Source organism: Zalophus californianus, chromosome 9 (assembly GCF_009762305.2).
Source record: "Zalophus californianus isolate mZalCal1 chromosome 9, mZalCal1.pri.v2, whole genome shotgun sequence".
NCBI lineage: Eukaryota > Metazoa > Chordata > Mammalia > Carnivora > Otariidae > Zalophus > Zalophus californianus.
Genome location: NC_045603.1, coordinates 84,211,417 through 84,237,285, shown reverse-complemented (window position 1 = coordinate 84,237,285; position 25,869 = coordinate 84,211,417). Strand labels below are relative to the sequence as shown.

Genomic DNA, 25,869 nt, shown 5'->3' with positions numbered 1-25,869 from the left:
ATCAAAGCATTCTTTTGGTCTTATCCAGGGTTTCTCAACCTTGACACTACTAATAGTTTAGACTGGGTCATTCTTCGCTGTGGGGGACTGACCTCTTCACTGTACGATGTTTAGCAGGATCCCTGGCCTCTGTCCACTAGATGCCAGTAGCACCCTCCAAATCACGACAATCAAAAGTGTCTCTACACACTGCCAATGTCACCAGACAAGGGAGGGGAATCACCCCAGTTGAGAAGCACTGGTCTAATTAAATATCATCATCTTGGGCCATTTCTGTTCTGCCTTTCAGAAGCCACAAATTTATAGTCTAAAAATTGCACAGTTTATTGTATAAATCTATCCCAGAAATCATAACAAGATGTTAAATTTCCAAATAGTAGCTTCAGTGGAAATGTGAGGCACAGGTTTTATGGGGCTCTTTAGTTACATTTTAACAACTTTATCAGTAAAAGTACTAATTTGTGTGACACGTGTTTTTCATTAGCCCTTTTACATCTTTGATGAAGTGTATAAGTAAAAATGTATTCCTTTTTAAGGTAATTATTAAATAATAACAATGGCTCTAAAAAGGAAATACGTTTAGGGTTTCACATCTAGTGCGTATTTAACACAGCTCACTCATTGTACATTCTCATTATATTTTTGCTGCCATATAGGATCAAAATAACAAATCAGTTCTGTACAGAATCAGTACTCTCAAATTCTTACCTTTCCAAGCATCAGTTTAATCTGTATTATGTCAACCAGTCATTTTTTAACTGCTGATTTCTATAATAACCTCAAAATTTAATCTTACTTAGAAATTATCTATTCTGGTGGTGATACAGAATTTTTCCAAGGGCTTTGTTGTCTCAATGTCTTTTAAATGAACACAACAAAAAATGCCAACTATTTTAATTTATATGGTAGACTAAGTTTCTACCATTACAAATGAAGCAGAACATTTTGACATAATTTACCTACATTTTGGTAACATTTAAAAGAATAAAAAAATAGTGATTTCTAGTGTCTCCTTTTAGATTAAGGCATTCCAAAGCACAAAGACAGTGAGAGGCTTCCTTTACTTTCCTTGCACATGTAAACACATTTAATCTGTCAGTTATCTGTCAGTAGAGTTTGTTCGCAGTTTGTCAAAGCTTATGTAAAAAGCTTTCCAAGTAGCCTTACTTGCTACTACCAAGGGAATCAACATCTATGAATTCACATCCCTTTACTTGCATGAACCATGCGTGTATGACCATGCTCAACACAGGGTTCATTCATGAGATATTAGGCAGAGTCAGAATGAGTCAAACAATTCTGCTCATTTTGGGTAAGCATTTGGGGGGTCGTGCTGGTGTGAGCATTACGAGCAGCAGCCAGTAAGCTGGCTTGTCTTATATCAAGGTGTAGTGGGTAGTGGGTAGTTTATTCATCTGTAGCTCTTCAACAATGGTTACAGATTTTTGCCATACCTGGTCATGTGGGTCCTGCCTTTGGAGTTGCATGGGAATGAGCTTTGTTTAACTGTGTGTGTGTACATGAGTCTGTGTTTTATTTGTGTGCATGTATCTTGGAGTGACTATACCATGGTAGATAGAAAAGGGATGTGCCTTCTAGTCTGTTTCCAGACTAAAACATCATTGTGCTTTACTTTATCTCTGAGTACTAAATTATGAAGACAATTATGCCAATTTGCAAATAAATAATGCACTCACATTTGTAGTCTTTTTGCACTAAAATAACATAATAATACAAACAGGCTTAAATAATGCAAATCTAAAATTGAGTTTATGCCCTCAATTCTGAGAAGGAGGGAAAGTGGCTCATGTTATCCAGACTATGAATCAACACAGTCTAAATTCAACAATGCTTCACATCGTCTAAGTAGACCTGATAAAAGGGGAGGAAGCAATTCTTAACATTTTTTAAATGGAAGGAGACTAGACTAGAGTTAACATAGACTTGGTTCAACAAATCACAATAATTAGCTGTAGTGTATTATATCTTTATTACTCAGTAAGGGATTTTTTTTTTTTTTTTTTAGCTACCTCATCACCCACTCACTGCCCCTAAATAGGGCAAAAATAAATCATCATTTTTTAAAAACCTATGGTTCTAAGATATGATAGGTTTTTTTCCTAAAGCCAGATTGTGTTGATAATCAGTAACACTTTGCGCTGGCATTTCCTTTATTCCACCTTGAATAATTCTTCACCTTCAACAACCAGAGTTCTGTTTTGTTTGTGAACTGCATCTTCTAGATTTGAACCACCTAAATGTGCTTTACCAACATCACCTCATCAGCGTGTTACTGGTTGCAAATCCACAATGTGCTACAAAATATTTCATAGGATGTTTCATTTCTTATTTGTCCTCCAAGCCAAAGTAGAGTTTCTCTTGGGTTTTTATAGTTGTTTTGTTTTTGTTGTTTTGTTTTGTTTTTCCAAGTGGCCCATGTGAATCCATGAAATGACTTGACCATTTCCTTTTGGAGTCCTGTAGAAAACCTAACAAAAATACCCTGTCTCGGTTCTTTCTTTTTCCATGGTCCCTAGGAAGTGGGCTGGAGTGAAGTGTCTTCACACGGGTCTAGCTGCATTCTCAGTGCACCGATTTTATGAAGATACCAGAGCTGGAGAAATTCCTCTGGCATGGCATGGAAGCCAGAGAAGGGCAAGACGTTATCATAGTAGTGATGGCTGATGGGCTGCTCATGCATATTCACAGAGAAGGGCCAGAAACCATAGATAGCTACCTCCTCACAGAGACCCAGAGCCGCACTCACCAGAAAGAGTCCTGTGGACAGGCGCTTGGCATGGATTCCCCTACTTTTCCAGAACTTTCCAATGCTACGCAGAAAGTTGGGGTTGGCAAAGAGCACTGTTTGATTGGCACCAACATCTGACAGTGTGTAATAAACCCGGAGAGATGGCTCTGTCCCTGTCTTCATAGAAAAGGCAGGCATGTAGATGTAACTGTGGTTATAAATCTTCATGTTGTCCACAAATGTCTTTCTGGACCACAGCAGATTCTGAAACCTATTATAGAGAAGAAGAGGCTCAGTTAAACCCTGAGAAAAGGAACTCATCAAACCCCACTCTATTGTTCGTCTGATGGCCCTGCTAGTTCACATTATCTCGGGGCGGGGGCGGGGGAGAACATGAAAACTGCTTCACTTATATTTAAAATCTTCCTTGAACTTACCAATTATTTCTCATCAAGTAGCTTGGCTTTCCCCAACCCCAACAATCTTAAATTCAGCTTAAGATTCCTTAATGGAATTCCCTTTGAACTAAAATGCACTGTACATTTTGTTCTCCCAGAATTATTTGCCTGGAATGTAAAAATAGTTTAATACTTATGAATTCACAAAGGTTGTTGGTGGTTGGATAGGATTTTTAAAAAGTATTTTTTAACTTATTTATCTGAGACAGAGAGCTAGCGAGTGAGAACATGAGCAGGGGGGAGCGGCAGAGGGAGAGGGAGAAGCAGGCTCCCCGCCGAGCAGGGAGCCCGATGCGGGACTCGATCCCAGGACCCTGGGATCATGACCTGAGGCGAAGGCAAACGCTTAACCGACTGAGCCACCAGGCATCCCATTGGATAGGATTTTGATAAAAACTACTTCTGCAGTCTGATATAAGCACAGGACTGGTTTCTTCAACTGCAAATCAAAGGAACCACCTGGAAGATACTTCAAATTCTATGATCCTAAAAGTATTCTGATTAACTGATATTATAACTACAATATTACATGGAAAAAGAAGCACTTGTTACTATTATAAAATGATGCTGACAGAGTTGCCCATATTGTTTGCTCCAAAGGACTCTACTTTCCTGTTTTTTCCATTTGGATTCCATAAAAAGAGGATCTCCAGTTCAAGTGTATTCAACTAAAATTGATGATGTACATCCTATGTGTCAGGTACTGGGGAATTAAAAATTTAATGACCCAATTTCTGTTCTTAAGAAATTCAGGTCCATGGGGCGCCTGGGTGGCTCAGTCAGTTAAGCGGCTGCCTTCGGCTCAGGTCGTGATCCCAGGGTCCTGGGATCGAGCCCCACATCAGGCTCCCTGCTCAGCAGGGAGCCTGCTTCTCCCCTGCCTGCCGTTCCCCCTGCTTGTGCTTGCTCTCTGTCTCTCTCTCTCATTCTGTGTCAAATAAATTAATAAAAAATTTTTAAAAAAAGAAAGAAATTCAGGTCCAGTTGTGGAAACAAAAATATAAATGAGTACAACATAATGTTCTAAATGCAACAGTTGATATCTGTATAAAGTACTGTGGGATACAGATGAAAAAATAATCCTGCCTTAGAGGAGTGGAGCCTGAGAAAGCTTCAGAGAGGGGATGGCATTTAAATACAGCTCCTGTGGAGCATCAACAGAAGTACAGCAACAAAATAAGAAGAAACACTTTGGTCACAGGCTGGGGTGCACAGTGTACTGAAATAATCATGAAAAAGAGCCTGTTTCCCTGGGCCACAGGAGGCAGTAGCTGAAGGTAAGACATGTTGCAAAAGGGGCGCCTGGGTGGCTCAGTCGTTGGGCGTCTGACTTCGGCTCGGGTCATGATCCTGGGGTCCTGGGATCGAGCCCCGCATCGGGCTCCCTGCTCCGCGGGAGGCCTGCTTCTCCCTCTCCCACTCCCCCTGCTTGTGTTCCCTCTCTCGCTGTGTCTCTCTCTCTCTCTGTTAAATAAATAAAAAGAAAAAAAAAAAAAGACATGTTGCAAAAAACCTCGAGTGTCTCTAATTTGTTTGTGGACTTCAGCCTGTGGTGATGGGGAAACTCCACAGCCGCCGTGAGTACTCACAGCACTTACTATTTGCCTTACAAATATTTCCTCATTTGTTTAGTGGTCAGTCTGTGTCAAAAAAGGTCACTGGTGATCTGGGGAAGGAAGAGGCTGGTAGCCTGGAGACCAGTGAGGAGGTTGCTACAGATCAAGTATAAAAAGAGAAAAAAGACAATGAACTACACTCGGCTCTTGCAACTTTTGTTCTCTTTCACACAGGGCCGTCACCTGTGTTGGGTTACGTGCAGGTGGAGCAGAAGCCCGTAAGAATGCAATGGAGCCACAACTCACAGAGGGAAGCCTGGCCTGACACGTTGGCAGCGTTCATCATAAATATGTGAAACTAAAACTCTGAATAAACAAATCCACAGGGTTTTGTGTAGCAATCAGTGTGATTAACTCTGCCTGCCAAGAAAGGTGTGTTCCTTGAGCCCCAAAGAAGGAAAATTGCTCCAGGTTTCTTCATGTCCTTGACTCAGCAGCCTGCTTTAGCAATTTTCTCTGGGCTGCAACAAATAAAAATAGTGGTAACAGGGTTTGTAAGTGGAATCACTTTATCCTAGAAGAAGCCATGGAAGCACATTTACCCATATTCCGGGGCTGGACCAGCCTCGCCAACACAAATTCCTACCTCTCAACTCCACTAGCCCATGCTTAATAATTCTATTCTCCCTGTTGCCCACCCATATCTTCTGCTGTCTTCCTAAAACATGAATGCTTTCCCAATCATGTAAACACACCCTGCAGGTAACCTCCTACTTCTTTTGAACCATGGTTCTCAAACTCTAGTTAGAATATCCTGAAATTACAGCTTCCTGGGTTCCAATGAGTAATCCAGCTGAATTTGTATCCAGCACTCCCTGGTGATTCTTGTGCAGGGGTCCTGTCGATAGACTTATTTAGAAGATCAAAGCCATCCATGTAAGCTGTCTAGCTCTCTGCCATCTATCCCTCAACATCTCTTTCTTTACATCTTCTAATTTTATCCTTGCTGCAATTCTAACAGGAAGAAGTGCTCCCTCTTCCCCTCTGTGTCTTGGAACAAACCATTTCATATTTTCTAAAAAATTCATGTTCTAAAGTGGATCTCGCTTCTTTAAAACATTTAACCTCAGGGTGCCTGGGTGGCTCAGTGATCCCAGGGTCCTGGGATCGAGGCCCGCATTGGGCTCCCTGCTCAGTGGGGAGTCTGCTTCTCCTTCTCCCTCTGCCGCTCCCCTACTCTTGCTTGTGTTCTCTCTCTCTCTCTCAAACATAATCTTTTTAAAAACACAAACATTTAACCTCTCCCTCTCTACTGAATTATTCCTTTTTGTCTTCTAAGCACAGTTAGAACTTAGTGTATGAGGCAATTCTTCATATGCTCATACCCTTCCCCGATCTACATTCTAGTTTTTTCATTTCACTATCAACATTGTAGAGCAATTAGTCTACTTCTATCTGTTCCCTTTCTTGCTTCCATTTCTTCCTTATTGCTGTGCAGAATGGCTCCTATTCCACAGCACTCTGCTGGTTAATGGAACTTATCCTTATTTTTGTAGTGGACTACATACTAATGAGAATTACAGACAGCTCCAATAAAATCAGGGAAATTGATTTTATGTTCCCTGTCTTAAAGCTGACTGATTATTCTTGAAGAGGGCAGTCTTTCCCTTGAGTTTTCACTTTGAAAAGGAACACACATCTTGGATTTACTATAGCCTTAATTGTTTGACACTGTTAAAGAACCAGCCTATATATAAAATTTTATTATTTTTACCTACCCCATTTTTCAACAAATGACATTATTTAAGAACTCAAATCAATTCGGGCGCCTGGGTGGCTCAGTCGGTTAAGCGACTGCCTTCGGCTCGGGTCATGATCCTGGAGTCCAGGGATCGAGTCCCACATCAGAATCTCTGCTCAGCAGGGAGTCTGCTTCTCCCTCTGACCCTCTTCCCTCTCGTGCTCTCTGTCTCTCATTCTCTCTCTCTCAAATAAATAAATAAAATCTTAAAAAAAAAAGAACTCAAATCAATTCAATGCTTACTTATGGCACATCTAATATATTTACTGTTACTCTGATCAAGAGATTAATAGGAGTGGTTTGAATTTTACTAAATTATTACAAAATTCAACTGGAATTGTAAGAGTAGTGCTCCAGCTTATCTCTCCAGCCTCATTCTCAGATACTCTCTCTATCTTCACCCAATACTCCAGCCATCCCTGTATGTGCATCTGTCCTCATCTTTTGGCATTGATAGTTTCCTTTTGGCTTATCCATTCATTGCCCTGGTGAAGTTCTGTCTAAACATCAAGACTCAAGCTTCTCCTTCTAAAGCTTATTCTTTCCTTTCAACTTAAGCTTTCAAAGGAGTCTTCTTGGAACTTCTCAGGATGAACTAACTCTACCCTCCAAGGCTGTGTACTCCTTGAAGACAAGGGACAAGTTTTATTTGTCTTTCAATTTTTACAACTTAGGTCAGAATAGTTGTATACTATACAAATGGAAAACTATTAAACTGAAAAAAGAAGAAAATGAAGTGAGATCAGTCAGTGAATTATTAAAAATAGAAATGATTAATATATAATGAATATGGGCATGAAATAGAAAAATATATCAATAAAAATAGCAGAAAGCACAGAAATACAGCACATTTCACAAATAAATTTCCCACATGATAATAAAGAGAAAAATCATTGAAATTTTAAACAGTTACATTCAAGCTAACTATTTAACAATATGAAAATTTGAGGGGGAACAGATTTATATTTGACAAGAAAATTTCAAAATAATTTCAAGATATTTAAGGTCTATATTGCAAGGAAAACTAAAGAAAACAATTGTGTGAATTTATCAGCCACTTGTAAATTATCTTTCTATAAAGGTAAATATTGACAAAATTGATTACATCAAGATGCAAAATTTCATTGCCATGAAAATGAGATAACTAAAATAAAAAGGGAATGACTCTGAAAAGTATTTTCAACAAATATAAAAATAGAAGCTCAATATTGATAACATTATAGAGTCTAAATATATTGATATAAGATATGAAAATGGACAAAAACACAGATAATGGACAAAAACACAGATGCAGGTAATAAAAAGTGTTAAATGTTCAGCTTCAGAATGCCAGTCAAGATGCAAACTGAAGAGAATAAAGAAAGATAAGGGTCCAGTTCTCCCCTCTTCCAGCAAATTTCTAGAAATGAAAGAAAAAATATTTTTAAAGATCTACACCCATCCTGAAAAAAGAAAAGAAGGGAAACCCTCAGTGAATCCCCAAATCTGAGTTACCTCTGAAAAACAGAATGCTTACAGAAAGAAACCAGAATATAAACTAATTTGTTGAGCACTGCTCTAAAATGTAGCAGCGCCCCGTGCCTAAAGGCAGAAGATACTGAGAAGTTGGGTGTCTTGGAACAATCAACAAGGTGATTGTTTACATTATGGGGCAGGAGAGACATTCAAGTGGACTGAATCCTAAAATCCTGCACTGGTCAATCATCACTGTGGGTAGCAGGGAGAGAATATCAGCCTCTATGGAGGAACAGTGACTGTGTGCCCAGAGCTGGCCCAGCTTGAGGGGAAACTGAAATTCTTTTCAACTTGTACAATACTGGTAGCCAAGCTTATAGTTCCCAAGTAGAATATTGACACTGGCCCAAGAGAAAAGATATGATACAGATAATGACATTGGGGAGTCACCCAAAAGAAAGCCACCTTGCTATCTTCTCAACCAAAAGTAAAGCCTACCTGTGACAGGTCTAGTCTTCACAGAGCTTCCAGTTGCTAAACAAGAACAGAGAGCCAAGATCAGAAGATATTGAAGGAAAGCCTCCACCATGAGAGTCAGAGAACAAAGTAGAAGAATAAAAGAACTCAGAGGAAACCAATGTTATTCAAGGGCCAGAAGAAAATTCTTAAAATCTATAATTAGCTTGTTTAGAAATATTAATAGTGTACTGCATCCACTAATAAGACTAGGATGCTATAAAAAGAAAAAGAACATTTAGGTTACAAGAAACAGCTATTGGCAATTTAAGAAGATAACTGATGGATTCTGGTAAAGGAAATCGCCAGCTAAAGAGCTACAAAGCAGGCCTAGAAACCTATCAATCAGATTCTAGTGAAAGGAAAAGGGCACTTCCGGGAGAGTTGTCTCAACAACAACAACAACGTGCCTCTGATAGTCATCTGATAGATGTTGACAGTAATGAAAGAAGATTTGCAGCTCTAATTGGGAGTCTGGAGATGAATTAGTGACTATTGCGTAGAAAGCCTTTATTTGCTCTGGGGGAAAATTAATAAGAAAAAAATTAAGAGTTGAACAGGATATCAAGTACTCATAAAATAGACTTTTTGTCTCAGATGTGAATTATTATGTAGACAATAAGGTAAGCACTATTAACTTAATTGTGATATATCTTAATTGAGAAGTTAGGAAAGTATAAGTATGTATGGAGGAGTGCTGTGAGTGGCACTTTAAGAGACAAAAACCTTTATTTTTCCATAATAAATCAATAGATAAACTGAAAAGTTTAAAACTGTAATTAAGCATGCTGCTTTAAAATGCAACAAGAGAAAAATCAACTAGAGAATTTGAACATCTTAGAACATTACTTGGGGGAATGGGAGACAAGAATTTGCTTCTTGCCATTTTAAGCTTTGCCAAACTATTTGATTTTCAAAGTGTATATAGCAAAAACTGATTAAAATTTAGATATTCACAAATCCATAATCATAGAGACTCTTAAATTAAAAAGTTTAATATTTTTAAACACAAATGAAAAATTTCTGAAAAGGACCACATAGCACAAAAGAAAAAAATATATATATATAAAAACAATTATCATCATATAGGCCATAACATCTGATCTAAAATGAAAAGTCAACAACACAAAGATACACACACTGCACTAGAAAATTATTTTTTATTTTTTTAAAGATTTTATTTATTTATTTCTGAAGGAGAGAGCAGGAGCGGGGGCATGGGGAGAGGGGCAGAGAGAGAAGCAGACTCCCTGTTGAGCAGGCAGCCCAATGTGGGACTCAATCCCAGGACCCTGGGATCATGACCTGAGCTGAAGGCAGATGCTTAACAGACTGAGCCACCCAGGTGCCCTGAAAAAGAAATTTTTTAAATGTATTTCAAGTATGTCTTTAAGGGGGAATATGCCAATATTTGCAGATGATATAATTACCTGTCTAGAATATATATAAGAGAACCAATTAGAAAATGATTTGTTGGACCTAATAATAACTTAGAAAAGCATAGCTTTTAAAAATCCATAGCTAAACCAGGCATAGAACTTCCTCAACTTGATAAAGAATAGTTACAAAAAATCTACACCTAGCATCATACTTTATGGTGAGAAACTTGAAATTTTCCTACTATCATCAGTAATAAGTCAAGGATGTCCCCTCTCACAACTACTTTTCAACATTATACTGGAAGCCACTGCTAATACATCTAAACAAGAAAATGAAATAAAGATATACAGTTTGGAAAGGAATACATAAAACTGTCTTTGCAGACAATCATCTTCACACAATCATCTATGTATAAAATCTGAAAGAATTAAAAAAAAAAAAAGCTTCCTGGAACTAGTAAACAATTACAGCAAGGCTGTAGGATATAAGATTAATATACCGAGTCAATTGCTTTCCTAAATATGAGCAATAAACAAATAGAATTTGAAATAAAAAATACAGGGCGCCTGGGTGGCTCAGTTGGTTAAGCATCTGCCTTTGGCTCAGGTCATGATCCCAGGGTCCTGGGATCGAGACCCACATTGGGCTCCCTGCTCAGTGGGAAGTCTGCTTCTCTCTCTCCCTCTGCTATTCCCCCCACTTGTGCACTCCCTCTCTCTCCCTGTCAAATAAATAAATAAAATATTTTTTAAAAAGAAATAAAAATACATTATCATTTATATTAGCACCCCCCAAATATGAAATACTTAAGCATAAATCCAACAAAATATGTACAAGACCTATGTGAGGAACACTAGAAAACTCTGATGAATGAAATCAAGGAACTAAATAAATGAGATTTTGAGAGATACTACATGTTCATGGATAGAAAGACTCAATATTGTCAAGATGTTAGTTCTTCCCAACATGAACTATAGATTCAATGCAACTCCAATCAAAAACATAGCAGGTTCTTTGGTGTATATCAACAAACTAATTCTGAAATTTATGTGGAGAAGCAAAAGATGTAGAATAGCCAATATAATATTAAAGGAGAAGAACAAACTTGGAGGACTGGCTCTACCCGACTTTAAGATTTACTATAAAGCTACAGTAATCAAGATAATGTGGTATTAGCAAAAGAATAGACACATCAATGAAACAGAACAGAAAACCCAGAAATTGACCCACATAAATGCAGTCAGCTGATCTTTGACAAAGGAGCAAAGATAGTACAGTGTAACAAAGATAATGTTTTCAACAAACTGGTGCTGACACAAGTGGGTATCTATATGCAAAAAGTTGAATCTAGACAGAGACTTGATAGCCTTCACAAATATTAACTCAAAATGGATCATAAATGTAAAATGCAAAACTGTAAAACTCCCATAAGACAAATAATGAGAGAACCTAGGTGACCTTGGCTGTGGCAATAACATTTTATATACAAAATCAAAGGCACAATCCATTCACGATATAATCGATAAACTGGAATTCATTAAAATTGAAAACATTTCTGTGAGAGACAATATCAAGAGAACAAGAAGACAAACTGCATCCTGGGAGAAATATGTGCCCCAAAGACACAGGAGATAAAGAACTATTATCCAAACTATACAAAGAACTCTTTAAATTCAACGATTAAGAAAACAAATAACTCAATTTAAAAATGGGCCAAAGACTTCAACAGACACCTCACCAGATGGCAAATAAGCACATGAAAAGATGTTCATATTGTATATCGTCAAGGAAATGCAAATTGATACAGCAATGAGGTATCATTACTAGACATCTATGAGAATGACCAAAATCCAGAACCCTGCCAACACTGAATGCCTATAAGGATGTGGAGCAACAGAAACTCTCATTCATTGCTGGTGGGAATGCAAAATGGTACAGTTTGGTGGTTTCTTATAAAATTAAACACTCTTATGTGATCCAGCAATCCTGCTCCTTTGTACCTTCCCAAAGGCACTGAAAACTTAAATCCACACAGAAACCTGCACAAACATGTTTATAGCAGCTTTATTCATAATTGTCCAAACTCGGAAGCAATCAAGATGATCTGCCAAGGTGAATGGATAAAGAAACTGTATTATATCTGTATAAGGGAATATTATTCAGCACTAAAAAGAAATGACTTATCAAGCCATGAAAAGACATGGAGGAACCTTAAGTGCATACCACTGAGTGGAAGATGCAAGAATGGTTCAACATTTGCAAATCAATCAACATGATAGCATCACATTAACAAAATGAAGAAGAAAAATCATATGATCATCTCAATAGATGCAGAAAAAGCATTTGACAAAATTCAACATCCATTTATGATAAAAACTCTCAACAAAGCAGGTATAGAGGGAATGTACTTCGACATAATTAATGGCCATATATGAGAAGCTCACAGCCAATATCATTCTCAATAATCCGATAATCCTGATCTCTAAGATCAGGATCAAGACAGGATGTCCAATCTCACCACTTTTATTCAAATTAGTATTGGAAGTCCTGGCCAGAGCAATTAGGTAAGAAAAAGAAACTAAAGGCATCAAAATTTTAAAGAAAGAAGAAAAACTAACACTATTTGCATAAGACATGAAATTATATAAACCCTAAAGACTCCATCAAATAACTTAGATACAATAAATAAATTCAGTAAAGCTGCAGGATACAAAATCCATATACAACAATCTGTTGCATTTCTTTACACTAGTAACAAACTATTAAAAAGAAAAATATCAAAAACAATCCTATTTACAACTGCATCAAAAAGAAGATAATGCCTAGGAATAAATTCAACCAAAAAGGTGAAAGACCGATCTATCAAAAACTAATAACACATTTATGAAAGAAACTGAAGAAGACACAAATAACTGGAAAAATATTCCATGCTCATGGATTAGAAGAATTGATGTTGTTAAAATATCTATACTACCCAAAACAACATACAGATTCAATGCAATCCCTATCAAATTCTAATGGTATTTTTCACAGGAACAGAACAAATAATCCTAAAAATTTGTACTGAAGCATCAAAGATCCCAAATAGCCATGCAATCTTGAGGAAGAAGAATAAGGCTGGATGCATCACACTCGGATTTCAAAGAAAAGCTATAGTAATTAAAACAGTATAGTACTGGCATAAAAACAGACACATAGATCAATGAAACAGAATAAACAGCCCAAAAATAAACCCATGCATATATGGTCAATTAATTTACAACACAATCAAGAATATATAATAGGGAAAGAACAGTCTCTTTAATAAATGGTGTTGGGAAAACTGGACAGCTACATGCAAAAGAATAAAACTGGATCACTATCTTCCATCATACATAAAATTAACAGATAATGAATTAAAGACTTGAACTTAAAACTTGAATCCATAAAACTCCTAGAAGAAAACATGAAATAAGCTCCTTGACATAGGTCTTGGTGATGATTTTTTGAATCCGTCAACTAAAGCAAAAACAACAAAAGCAAAAATAAACTAGTAGGACTACAAAACTAAAAAGCTTCTGCACAACAAAGGAAGCCATCAACAAAATGGAAAAGCAACTTACTGAATGGGAGAGCATATTTGCAATCACTTTATCTGATATGGGTTAATATACAAAATATATAAAGTACTTATAAACTCAATAGAAAAAAACAAAATCTGATTTAAAAATATGCAGATCTGAATATACATTTTTCAAAGTAGACTTACAGATGGCCAACAGGTACATACATGAAAAGACGCTCAACATCATTAATTATTAAGGAAATGAAATCAAAACAAGAATGAGATATCACCTCACACCTGTTAGAATGGCCATTATCAAAAAGACAAGAAATAACAGGTGTTGGTGAGAATGTGGAGGAAATAAAATTCTTGTGCACTGTTGGTGGGAGTACAAATTGGTGAAACCACTATGGAAGACTGTATGGAGGTTCCTAAAAAAAATAAAATAAAATAAAAACAGAACTACCAAATTATCAAAAAGATATATGCACTCGCATGTCCACTGCAGCATTATTTACAGTAGCCAAGATATGAAAACAACCTAAGTATACATCAATGGATAAATGGATAAAGTAATTGTGTAATTATATTATATATAATAATATATATATAATTCAGCCATAAAAAATAAAATCTTGCTATTTGAGACATGGAGAGACCCGACGGCATTACACTAAGTGAAATAAGTCAGACAGAGAAAAACAAATATCATATGAACTTATATGTGGAATCTAAGGAAAAGCAAAAAACCCAAACTCATAGATACAGAGAACAGACTGGTGGTTGCAAGAGGTGAGGGGTCAGGATGGGAGAAATTGTTTGTTGGTTTGTTTGTTTTTAGTTTAAATAAGTTGAATAAAAATTTTTTTAAATTGACAACATGAACAAATCAGAATCATAAAACAAAACACTATACAAAAAGATCAGGCAGATTTGATAAAGAACCAAGTGGAAATTCTGAAACTGAAAAAGATAACCTTTGAAAATAAATATTTTATGAAAAGATTAAATAGTAGATTTGATAGAATCAAAAGGAGAATTAATGCATTGAAAGATAAATCTAAAGACACTACCCAGAATGACACCTGGATGGAAAATATAAGAGAGATTAAGAGACAGAGAAGATAGAATAAAAAGATCCAAAACATGAATAGAAAGAGTTCCCAAAGAAGAAAATAGAGTGAATGGGAGAAAAGCGATATTTAGAGAACATACATATATGCCTTAAAACCAATGTAAAGTAGGTACAAATAAAGAAAGTGAGATGGGGAGTGAGTGGGGGATGGGCTAGATGGGTAATGGGCATTAAGGAGGGCACTTGTGATGAGCACTGGGTGTTGTAAGTGATGAATCACTAAATTCTACACCAGAAACTGAGTTACACTGCATGTTGACTAACGAATTTAAATAAAAAATTTGGACAAAAGTAAAAATAAAGAAAAATTTTTAAAAAAAGTCAATTATGTCTAAAACATATGCACAAAAGACAGGTGGTTATTAAGTACCAGTCCCTTGACTCTCTTTTCTAGCATGATTAAAGTAAATAATACCACTAAAAAATAATAATATACAAATAACACAAGAGCCTGGGTGGCTCAGTCGGTGAAGTGTCTGCCTTTGACTCAGGTCATGATCCCAGGGTCTTGGGATTGAGTTCCACACTGGGCTCCCTGCTCAGTGGGGAGCCTGCTTTTCCCTCTCCTTCTACCCCTACTCCCTGCTCATGCTTTCTCTTTTTCTCTCTCTCTCAAATAAATATCTTTAAAAAATAAATAAAAACAAATAACACAAGAGAAAAACAGATAATGACATAGAACTATCAAGTCTGAGATGAAGAAATTCAAAGGGCCAACGTACATATTAAAATGTGTACAATCTCACCAGCATTAAAGTTATACATTTATACCAATTTTTTAAAGTATACCAATTAAAGCTACAGCAAAATTACAGTTTTCCACATATCCAATTGGTAGAAATTAGGCAACATAATAATAAACAGTAGAGTGTGAGAAATAGGTACTTTTATGCTTCAAATGGGAGCAAGAATTATTACAAACAGTTCAGAAGATGTTTTGGCATTTTCAATATGAACACCAATTGACTCAGAACTTCCATTTCTCAGCTGGTACCTTGGATATTTGCAAAATAACTTCTCACTTCTCTTAGATCTTGGCTCATATAACTGCACCTCAGAGAAGCCTTTCCTGACCACCCCATCTCTCACCTTTGTTGCATTTCTTCATCCTACCTATTGCTCTGTGACATTTTATCATACATGCATGTCTTTTTTTATTGTTTGTATCTCCTTGAATGTCCACAAGGAGGACTTTGTTTATTGATAAATCCACAACATCAAGAATGGTGCCTGGCATATGGCACTAAGTAAATATTCATGAATGTTTGCTGAAGTATGCAGATAATTAAAAACAACCTGAATGTCCATCACAAATAGTGTTATATCTATACTATAATTTATGGCAATTCTTTTTTTTTTAATTTTTTATTGTTATGTTAATCACCATACATTACATCATTAGTTTTTGATGTAGTGTTCCACGATTCATTGTTTGCATATAACACCCAGTGCTCCACACAGAACATGCCCTCTTTAATACCCATCACCAGGCTAACCCATCCCCCCACCCCCTCCCCTCTAGAACCCTCAGTTTGTTTCTCAGAGTCCATAGTCTCTCGTGGTTCATCTCCCCCTCCGATTCCCCCCCCTTCATTTTTCCCCTCCTGCTATCTTCTTTTTTTTTTCTTAACATGTATTGCATTATTTGTTTCAGAGGTACAGATCTGTGATTCAACAGTCTTGCACAATTCACAGCGCTCACCATAGCACAAACCCTCCCCAATGTCTATCACCCAGCCACCCCATCCCTCCCACCCCACCCCCACTCCAGCAACCCTCAGTTTGTTTCCTGAGATTAAGAATTCCTCATATCAGTGAGGTCATATGATACATGTCTTTCTCTGATTGACTTATTTCACTCAGCATAACACCCTCCAGTTCCATCCAAGTTGCTGCAAATGGCAAGATCTCATTCCTTTTGATGGCTACATAATATTCCATTGTGTATATATACCACATCTTCTTTATCCATTCATCTGTCCATGGACATCTTGGCTCTTTCCATAGTTTGGCTATTGTGGACATTGCTGCTATAAACATTGGGGTGCACGTACCCCTTTGGATCCCTACATTTGTATCTTGGGGGTAAATACCCAGTAGTGCAATTGCTGGATCGTATGGTAGCTCTATTGTCAACTTTTTGAGGAACCTCCACACTGTTTTCCAGAGTGGTTGCACCAGCTTGCATTCCCACCAACAGTGGAGGAGGGTTCCCCTTTCTCCGCATCCCCGCCAACATTTGTCATTTCCTGACTTGTTAATTTTAGTTATGGCAATTCTTTTAATGACACAGCTCCATTTGTATTGATATGGAAATAGTTCCAAAACAAAATGTTATATAAAAAACAAAATGTTTCAGAATTACTACTGAAATTTATGTAATGGATTATCACATAAGATAAAGATATATATTTTCTATACTTACATGTATGTGTGTAAATGCATGGGAAACGTTGGAAGGATACACATTAAGCTGAAAACAATGGTTATCTCTAGGGACAGCAGTGAGTATGAGGGTGCAGGTAGAGGGTTAAGGAAAACTTTAACTTTGTCTGGAACGCTCTCATTCTTTAGAAGGTGATATATTTATGTTGCTACTTGTGTTGTTAAATATTTCCTTTTGAAAGGTCAGTCTCCTCAGTGTTCACATAAACACAAAGTAAAACAATCATGAATTTCTTGTTCACTCGTTCCAACACAACAAAAAGAAGTGTGGTAATTTTATTCATTAAGTTTTTAATAATATTATGATGTACTCCTTGCAGTATAAAACACATTTATTTAAAAAAGCCACAAATGTTCAAGTTAATTTCTCTTAAGTTTATTTCATTAAAAGTTCATTTATTTTAAAAAGAATATTTGTTTCAATGTTTTTCTCTATAATAATTTTATTTGAACACTTTCCTTACTATTTACTTCCTGTTCAAATGTTTCAGCAATTTTCCAGTAGGTTAACTCATTTCCGTATATTATTTACTTGCTTTTGTAATATCTTGGACCATTTGCCGTATTCATGGTCACTCACTGTCATTTTTCTGTCTCTTTGTGCAGCTGTTTGTTTACCCAGCTGTTGCTTCCTTTTCCTTTGTCAGTGAAAATTAATTTTGTGTTGATCCACAATACTTTTCTCCTCTGTACTTTCTCATCCTATGGGGGAGGCCATTCCACAGGAAAATATTTTACCAGATTGCAAACAACACATTATACCAAGCTATTCCATTCATACATAGTACATATTAAAATATGCCCCAAGAATACAAACTTTTAAAATATTTGCAAAGTGGGGGTTCCAAACCTAGACTGGACATTGCTAAGAGGAGAGAAATTCAGGACAGGCCTTTCAGAGATGGATATATCTTAACAGAATTTTGAAGAATGAGTAGAATTAGCTATGTAAACAGAGCTGAGGGGGAAAGTATGCTTGTCTGACAGAGTAGTGTGGGCAAAGTCACAGAGGTGAGAAAGGTGGTGTTCAGGGAAATGCAAACAATTTAATATAGTGAAGCTTTAGAGCCTTGGGAATAGCTAGAGATAAGGCACAGGACAGGATAAAAGAATCATCTATTGCCAATCAAGGTTGAGATTTTACCCATATGGAAAAAGGGAGACTAATTAACATTCATTAGCCCATGGGGGAAACGGTGAGGGAGGGTCTCACCACTCAGGCTATAGGGGAGGAAGGAAAAGCTGACTGTGGTGAATGGGACAAGCAGGGCTGATCTTCAGCTGGAAAGCAATGGTGAGAAATAGAGGACAGTGTCCATTCTAGTTTGGTGTGAATTCTGTACCAGTTATTAAATACCTATCCCATCTAGCTGTGAGAGTGATTTTAGTTTGGGGGCTTGGGTGGCTTGGACTTCTGGTGGCTCCTTTCATGATGATGTGTAACACAACAGGAGAAGGTAGTTTGAAGGAAAATATTATTACCCAATTTTGGACATGCTGAACCATAGACATGAGATCACCCAGAAGAGCCATGTGCCAACAGGCAAAACACTGACAAATTATAGCATTTAAATGGTGGGCAAAGAGGCAGAGTTGTAGCAAAGGGTAGGTTGGCAGAGAGGTGAGAGAAAACCAGAAGAATCTTCAATAACAGAAGGAGTAAAGAGCTACAGAAGTTTACTAACTGATAAATGCTGAGGAGAAATCAAGTGAAGTAAAGACGGAAGATACTCCTGGAACATTTAGTAACATGGAAATTTTCAGCGGCATGTGCTACTTCAGTAGCAATCAATCTAGATCATGGGTTGAAAACTCAGTTGTGCACAGGGGCCAAGCAGATTGGGAAAATATGTGAAGGGGCCAGGCATACCACAAGAGAGTGTGGATCTGAAAATGGAATGCACATGTCTCATCTAAAGGATTTCAGAGTAAAAAGAAAGAAAAAAGTACTAGCCAAGCAACACAATTACGATGGCCAGGTTTGGCCTGTTGGCAACAACCTTGATGGCAAACTCATTCCAAACTCCAAATGAAGATTAGACCATGGAATCACAAAACCCTTTGAAGCAGATAAAAAAAAAAAAAGTATGTAGTAGATTTGTTTATTTCGGACATTAGTGATAGTGTGAGACAAGAACCAGAAGACCTATAATCAAATCACAGTAATAATCAGTAAATTCTATTATAAGATTCTTGCTTAACACAGGTTACCCTATTTAAACTTGTAGTAACTCTGTGCAGAGGGGCATTGTCCCTTTTCTGCTGTTGAGGAAACTGAGGATAAGAGCGGTTATGTCCTCAAGCCAAGTTTCACAGCTGCAAGGCAGAATGTGGATTCCCGAGTCCAGCTCAACTCAACCTGATTTTTGATTCAACACTCTTTCAGTTATAGTGTGTAGCTGTCCTCTGAGGGGAAGACGGATCTCTCCTGTCGTATATAAATTCATTTACCTGTGATCTGGGTTCCAACCCTTTGTACCTTCTCAGAGATCTGGTCACATTATCCTTCTTTTATTGCCTTTACCTTCATTCACTCCTTTTCACTGGCCCTTCCCCCAACATGGGTTCTTGCCCAAGTCTCCCTAACTGGAAACAAAAATCTGACAACAAACAAAAATTTCCTCATCTTTCTGTAGCTACTTCCTGATCTCTTTCTTTCCATCCATAGTTGAACTCTTCTTAAATCTCCCATGCGGTCTGCGAGATTTGTTCACTTTCATTACTTAAACTAGGACTCAAACTGGTAATGGAGTAGAAAATATTTTAAGAACAGACACTAGAGTTCCTTGTGGAAAAAGAATTCTCTTTGTTTAGGTGTAGTGGTTGCTCTGGGTGTGGGCAGTGAAGTCCTAAGATCACATCCCAGTAGCACAAAAGGAAATAAGTGAAAACCAACCTCTTCTGTATAAGTAGTTAAGAGGAATTTGGGGGCAGGGAGAATAGAAGGGTGGGATGAAGGGAGACGGGGTAACGACATCCTGAGAGGTTGGAAACTAGATGGAACACAAGTGGGACATTCTCAATGACAGGGAGGTGAAAACACTTTTAAGAAAAGAGATGCCCAGGGGCTCCTGGGTGGCTCAGTCAGTTAAGCGTCTGCCTTTGGCTCAGGTCATGATCCCAGTGTCCTGGGATCAAGTCCTGCATCAGGCTCCCTGCTCAGCTGGGAGCCTGCTTCTCCCCCTCCCCCTGCCCCTGCTCGTGCTTTCTCTCGCGCGCGCTCCCACATAAATAAATAGAATCTTTAAAAGCAAAAGAAAAGAAAAGAAATGCCTGATGTGCAGTTTTTATGTTCTTTGCTTGCTAGTTTTTTAGTCACTCCCCTCCCACCTCAAACCTTCTATAAACTTTGCTACATATACATAATGCCTTTAGAAATTGGTATTCTGGAAAAATCAAGGAAAGAGACTTTTAACCCATGTCTGCCTTGATGTGGAGCAGAGAGAGGGGAGCAGTCACAGGAGATGAGGAGACAAGGAATCTGAAGGCAATTTAAGGAAACAAGTAACTGGAATAAATAATGATCATGTAAATTTAAGCTAATGGAAATTCCCAAAAGATTGTAAAGAACATTGAACTCAATGGCAGATACAGAATAAGAGTTCCAAGTCAATTTAAAAAAAAAAATCTCAAGGGACAGGCTAACCTCTGTTCACATCTAAATTCATCCTGATGGCTTCCTAATCTCCATGTCCAGTCTAGCTGTTTTAACATTCCAAAATTACATGGCAGAATAGCACCATGGTTAAAACTGAAGTCTTTTAACACCTAGATCTGAATCTCATCTCTAATATTTACTAATGTGAGTTTGGTCAAGTTTCTTAAGTTTTATGTACTCAGTTTCCTCATCTGTAAAATAGAGATATTAGTTGCATCTAGTCCATGGGAATGTTTTATTATATGAATTAATACTTGAAAAGTATTCAAGGGACACCTGGGTAGTGCAGTTGGTTAAGCCTCCGACTCTTGTTTTTGGCTCAGGTCAAATGGCTCAGTCCATTTTGATTGCATTATATTTGATCTCAGGGTTATAAGATCGAGCCCCAAGGAGGGCTCCATGCTCAGCACAGAGTGTGCTTCAGACTCTCTCTCTCTAATAAATATTTTTTAAAAAGTATTCAGAACAGTATCTGTTTCATTGTAAGCAAACAATAAATATTAACACTTACTATAACCAGCAGATGGCTGGCAAGTTCCATTTTGATTCATTTACACACTCAACAACTATTTATTGATTACCTATTATGTGCCAGGTATTGTTCTACGCACTGTGGGATATAGCAAGTGAACAATATAGACAAAGTCTGTGCCCTCTTAGAGCTTTCATTTGGGTGAGAAGAGACAACCAATAAGCAAACAAACAAAAAAGGACAATATATGGGGAAGGCCATGAAGAAATAAAGCAGAGTAGCAGGAAACAAGAGGGTGGGGACATTGCTACTTAGAGTTATATTTTAGCAGAAGTCTTATGAAAACAAGGGAGCAAGTACTGTGGAGAACTGAGGGGAGCATCTCAAACTCAGCATCTTCCCTCCAGTATCTTTTGTAACAACCACATTTCTTACCTGAGCAAATAGGACAACCATCTACCAATGACTCAACCCAGCTATGAGTCTTCCCTTTCTTGCTGCTTCTATACCAAGTTTGTTACTAAGTTACCCTTTTATAACATTTTGATTCCACTTTCCCTATTATTTATAGGTTGAGCTACATGAAATGGCTATTCTGCAGGTCAAAAACAGTTAAATATTGGCATGTGCTTACCAAACCCAGTTTGTTTTCTTCCAGGGCATGCAGAAGGACTACTTCCCAGATTCCTTTTTGGTTAGGTAGAGCCATTTGACTAAGTTCTGGGCAGAACAGCTGTAGGACACCTCCAGCCTAGACCCTACAATCTCTCCCCAAAATCCATACTTGCTCTAGTCATTCCTCTGACAGCAACGCAGAATAAAGAGGGTATAGTCTAGGATTCTTTGGCCCTCGAAGAATGGTAGAACCACAGGATGGAAGAAATTTGGGTTCATAAATCACAGCATGGAGCAAAACTCTTCCCCTTCCCTACACACCATCACTGGATTTGAGTGAGAATACTTCATGGTTTGTGGTAGTTTGTTACAACAGTTACCCCACCCTAATTAATACATATCTTCAGTGCCACAGTTTTATTTCAGATCATCAACTTTCCTCTGTATCATAGCAACAGCATCCAAACTGATCTCTTAGTTTCCAAAACATTTTTCTCAAGGCTCCCACATAACTCTTTCAAGCCTCAATTTGATCATGTCACTATCCATTAAAGGGCAGTTCTTCAGTGGCCTGTCCTCAGCTTGTCCAAGCAGTCTGGATTTCAAAACCTTTTGTGACATAATCCCGGTCCTACAACCCTAGCCTCTCTTTTTGCTATTGCTTATCAGTACTCTCTACCCTTGCCCCACCTAACTACTTGATGTTCCTCAAACAGGTCACACCCACCCATGCTTCTAAGGCACTCCACATGCTACTTCCTCTGATGTGAAAACCCCCTTCACCCTAATTCATTAATCTTTCGGGACTCAATTTATGGCATCTGCTATAGAAAGTTTTCTGTGGTACCAAGCCTGGATTAGGTACCTAACTTGTATTCTTTTAGCACCTCATTTTTATCAAGGTACTTATCACCTTGTCATGAAATTATCTCTTTAATTTTCATGGCTCCTTTACTGAATTCTTTCAGAAAAGGTGAATGTCCTTTATCTTTGGGTTCCCTAATATTATGCCTGACATAGTGTAGGCATGCATTGTTCAATAAATAAATACATACAGAAATGAGTGAATTTCTAAGCATTTTTGCATCTTTGTCACAAAATGCATTTAATTCACTCCAAAATATGCTATAGAAAAAAAACACAAAATGCTTTTTCTTTCAACAATATTAAGATAATATAAAAGATACTTTTGATTGCGTTTATATTCGTCAACATTTTCTTTCACTGGTTTTTATGCAAACTGTTCCCCTGCCTTAGATCAGAAAATGGATAATTAGGAACTGAATAGCATTCTTAACTACACAGCCCTCATTAGACACTAGTTCACTGTCTTGAAAACAGAATATGGTAATTTCTGACCATCTTCAACCTTCCAACGATCATATAATCATTTTTAATCTCAGGAATCGTTTAGAAAAATCTCATTTTTCCCAGAAAAATAAGATTGTTCTTGTTTTTCTGACCATAAGTGTTATTTTATGATTCTCCTTTTTGTAGTTCTTATAAGAGCAATTATATTTATTTCTCTAAATTCCAATGTAAAGTTAAAGCCACACTGAACTTTAAAAACAGATATTGATTCATTTTGAGACATATAAGATTAACTGAGTTATATTCTAATTTGTGGAATATCACCATTTAAGTAAAAAAATTATGCCAATGTTGGTGCAACGCAATAATCTTGTATTTTAAAAAACAGATTGCATTTTAAAAGCCCATCGATTTTGCTATAATTGTATCTTACAAAAATTTCTGATACAGATGATGGTCTCAAATGTGACTTCCAATTACAGAGAAGGTACTTTGAGAAGACTGCACGTTCAGCCTCTTCCACACGTAAACTGTGCGATCTTAAGCAAGTTACTTCATCTCTTTATGCCTCAATTTTCTCATCTGAATAAAATGGAGCTAATAAGAGCACCTAGTTACAGGGTCACTTGTGAGGACTATGTGAGTTCATATGTGTGATGCACTTAGAATAGTACCTGGCACATAAAAATTCTTATAATTTTTAGGTTTCATCATCACCATCATCATTATTACTATCATCATCATCATCACTATCACCATCATCACCATCTACATCATCATCACCATTATCGTTATCTTCACCATCACATCCCTATTACCATCATCATGACCAACACCACCATCACCATTATTATCACCATCACCAACAACATCATCATAAAATCATCACCATCCTTCCTCTTCTCTTTGTAAGAACAAGTGATGAGAAACCAGTTCCTAAAAAACTCTAGAAAAATGAACACTACCTCCAAGGAAGCAAGTTAGCCACTTGCGAGGCTGGATATGCCTAACATATATTTACACAGACATTTGTGGAATACAGAGGTGCATGTAACTGTATGCTCATTTGTCATTATTTTGTGAAAAAAATCTAAATATGTCACTGATATTCCAAACTGTCAGTGAACACTTAGAAATAAGGAAAGAATAAATGTGAGGTCAGTGAAAGTGGTCAATTTCATGTAGTTTATCACAGATCTATTTAGAGTAGAAAGAATATCAAAAAATCTCTTTTCTATAGTGAAAAAGAAAAAAGCTAAATATAAGAGAATGAGATCTGTCCAAAATATTATAAAATGCATCATCTCTATTTTATCATAAAGAATTTATGTCCTCCATAATGTAATTTTTAAAGCAATTAATGGAACTATTTGCATTTGCACGAACATTTTTAATATGCTGCACATTTGTTCTATCACATTTAATTAATGATAGATTCCATTATTCAATTATTAATTAAAAAAATTTGCCAATAAAATCTCTGTCCTAAATCTAAATCATGCAGTATTTTAATTTTATTGTATTTCTAGAGTTAGAGTCTATTTCTTTGATTATTTCTCAACTCAAATGTTAGAAAATAAGTCAAATTTCTCTTTTGTGACACAAACTCAACTAAACCAAAAGTGCAAGAAGGGTATGAAGGTGGGGATCCTTCTACCCTCAGTATCTATGCAAGTGAGGGGGTGGTCAGCCACACTCAATGGCCAGGACAAACATTTGATACCACTGCGCAGTCATGACAAAATCTGAAGAAACAAAAGAAGACTTAATGTTTTACCTACCCTGCCTTTAGTTGAGTGATTTGGCAGATTGAATGCTTGGCTATTGTAAGCCAAATAATGCTACTGATTTGGGGAATCTTCTTTTTTTTATTTTTAAAGATTTTATTTATTTATTTGTCAGGGGGAAAGAGAGAGAGCGCGCGCACACAAGCAGGGAGAGAGGCAGGCAGAGGGACGAGCAGGCTCCCCGCTGAGCAAGGACCCAATGCAGGACTCAATCCCAGGACACTGGGATCATGACCTGAGCTGAAAGCAGACGCTTAACTGACTGAGCCACCCAGGCATCCCTGGGGAGTCTTCTTATGAGAATTTTTAAAAATGAAATCATCATTAACGAATCATTTACAAACCCCAAGAGCCACTAGAGAGTGTATTTGATGGCTCTGGGAAAGCAAATGAAAGGATCTAACTATTATGTGCCACTTGTACCTTGTACCTTGCACCTTGCAAAGGCTACTTTTGCAGGCTGCCAGAACCATGTCAAGATGTCCATAATCCACCTGCAAAGAACACCCACTGTTTTTGGTGTGGTAAATATCTGTCCTATATAGGGAGATTATTATCTCAAAATTAGAATCAACTACCAGACTTGATTTTCACATGAACCCTTTTAATCTATTTTGGATATGATCATTTGAGTTCTAGGGTATCGTGCTATTCGCAAACTTGTTCTAGCTCTGAAGATCAAAACAGAATGCTGAGTTGTATATAATCACAACATGGAGATCTAAAATTGTGAATGAAAGATTTTCTACTGGGAATTAAGCTCTGCATAAGCTCTACAAAATGAGTCCTGAAAAACTTGGAATTTACAATTAACCAACCTCAAAGCATATCTTCAGAAAAAGAAGAGTCAACTCCAAGATCTGGCTTACAACTCACATGGTAGGACATGTATCATTCAAATACCACAATGGATGAATCGGATAGACTTATTTTACAATAGTATTTAACTATTTTTTTCCTCTTTACAAAAGCAAAACAGAGTAACTG

The 25,869-nt window shown here is 37.2% G+C and overlaps 1 protein-coding gene across 1 annotated transcript in view; it reads right to left on the bottom strand.

Annotated features, from left to right (window-relative positions):
• Nucleotides 1-2,407: 2,407 nt before the first annotated feature.
• The window catches only part of ST8SIA1 (ST8 alpha-N-acetyl-neuraminide alpha-2,8-sialyltransferase 1), a 143,298-nt gene continuing 119,836 nt past the window's right edge, over nucleotides 2,408-25,869 (bottom strand). The window contains exon 5 of the mRNA XM_027595294.2: nucleotides 2,408-3,020. Within this exon, the coding sequence (XP_027451095.1) occupies nucleotides 2,534-3,020 (487 nt within the window). The 3' untranslated portion in view covers nucleotides 2,408-2,533. The remainder of the gene's footprint in view (nucleotides 3,021-25,869) is intronic.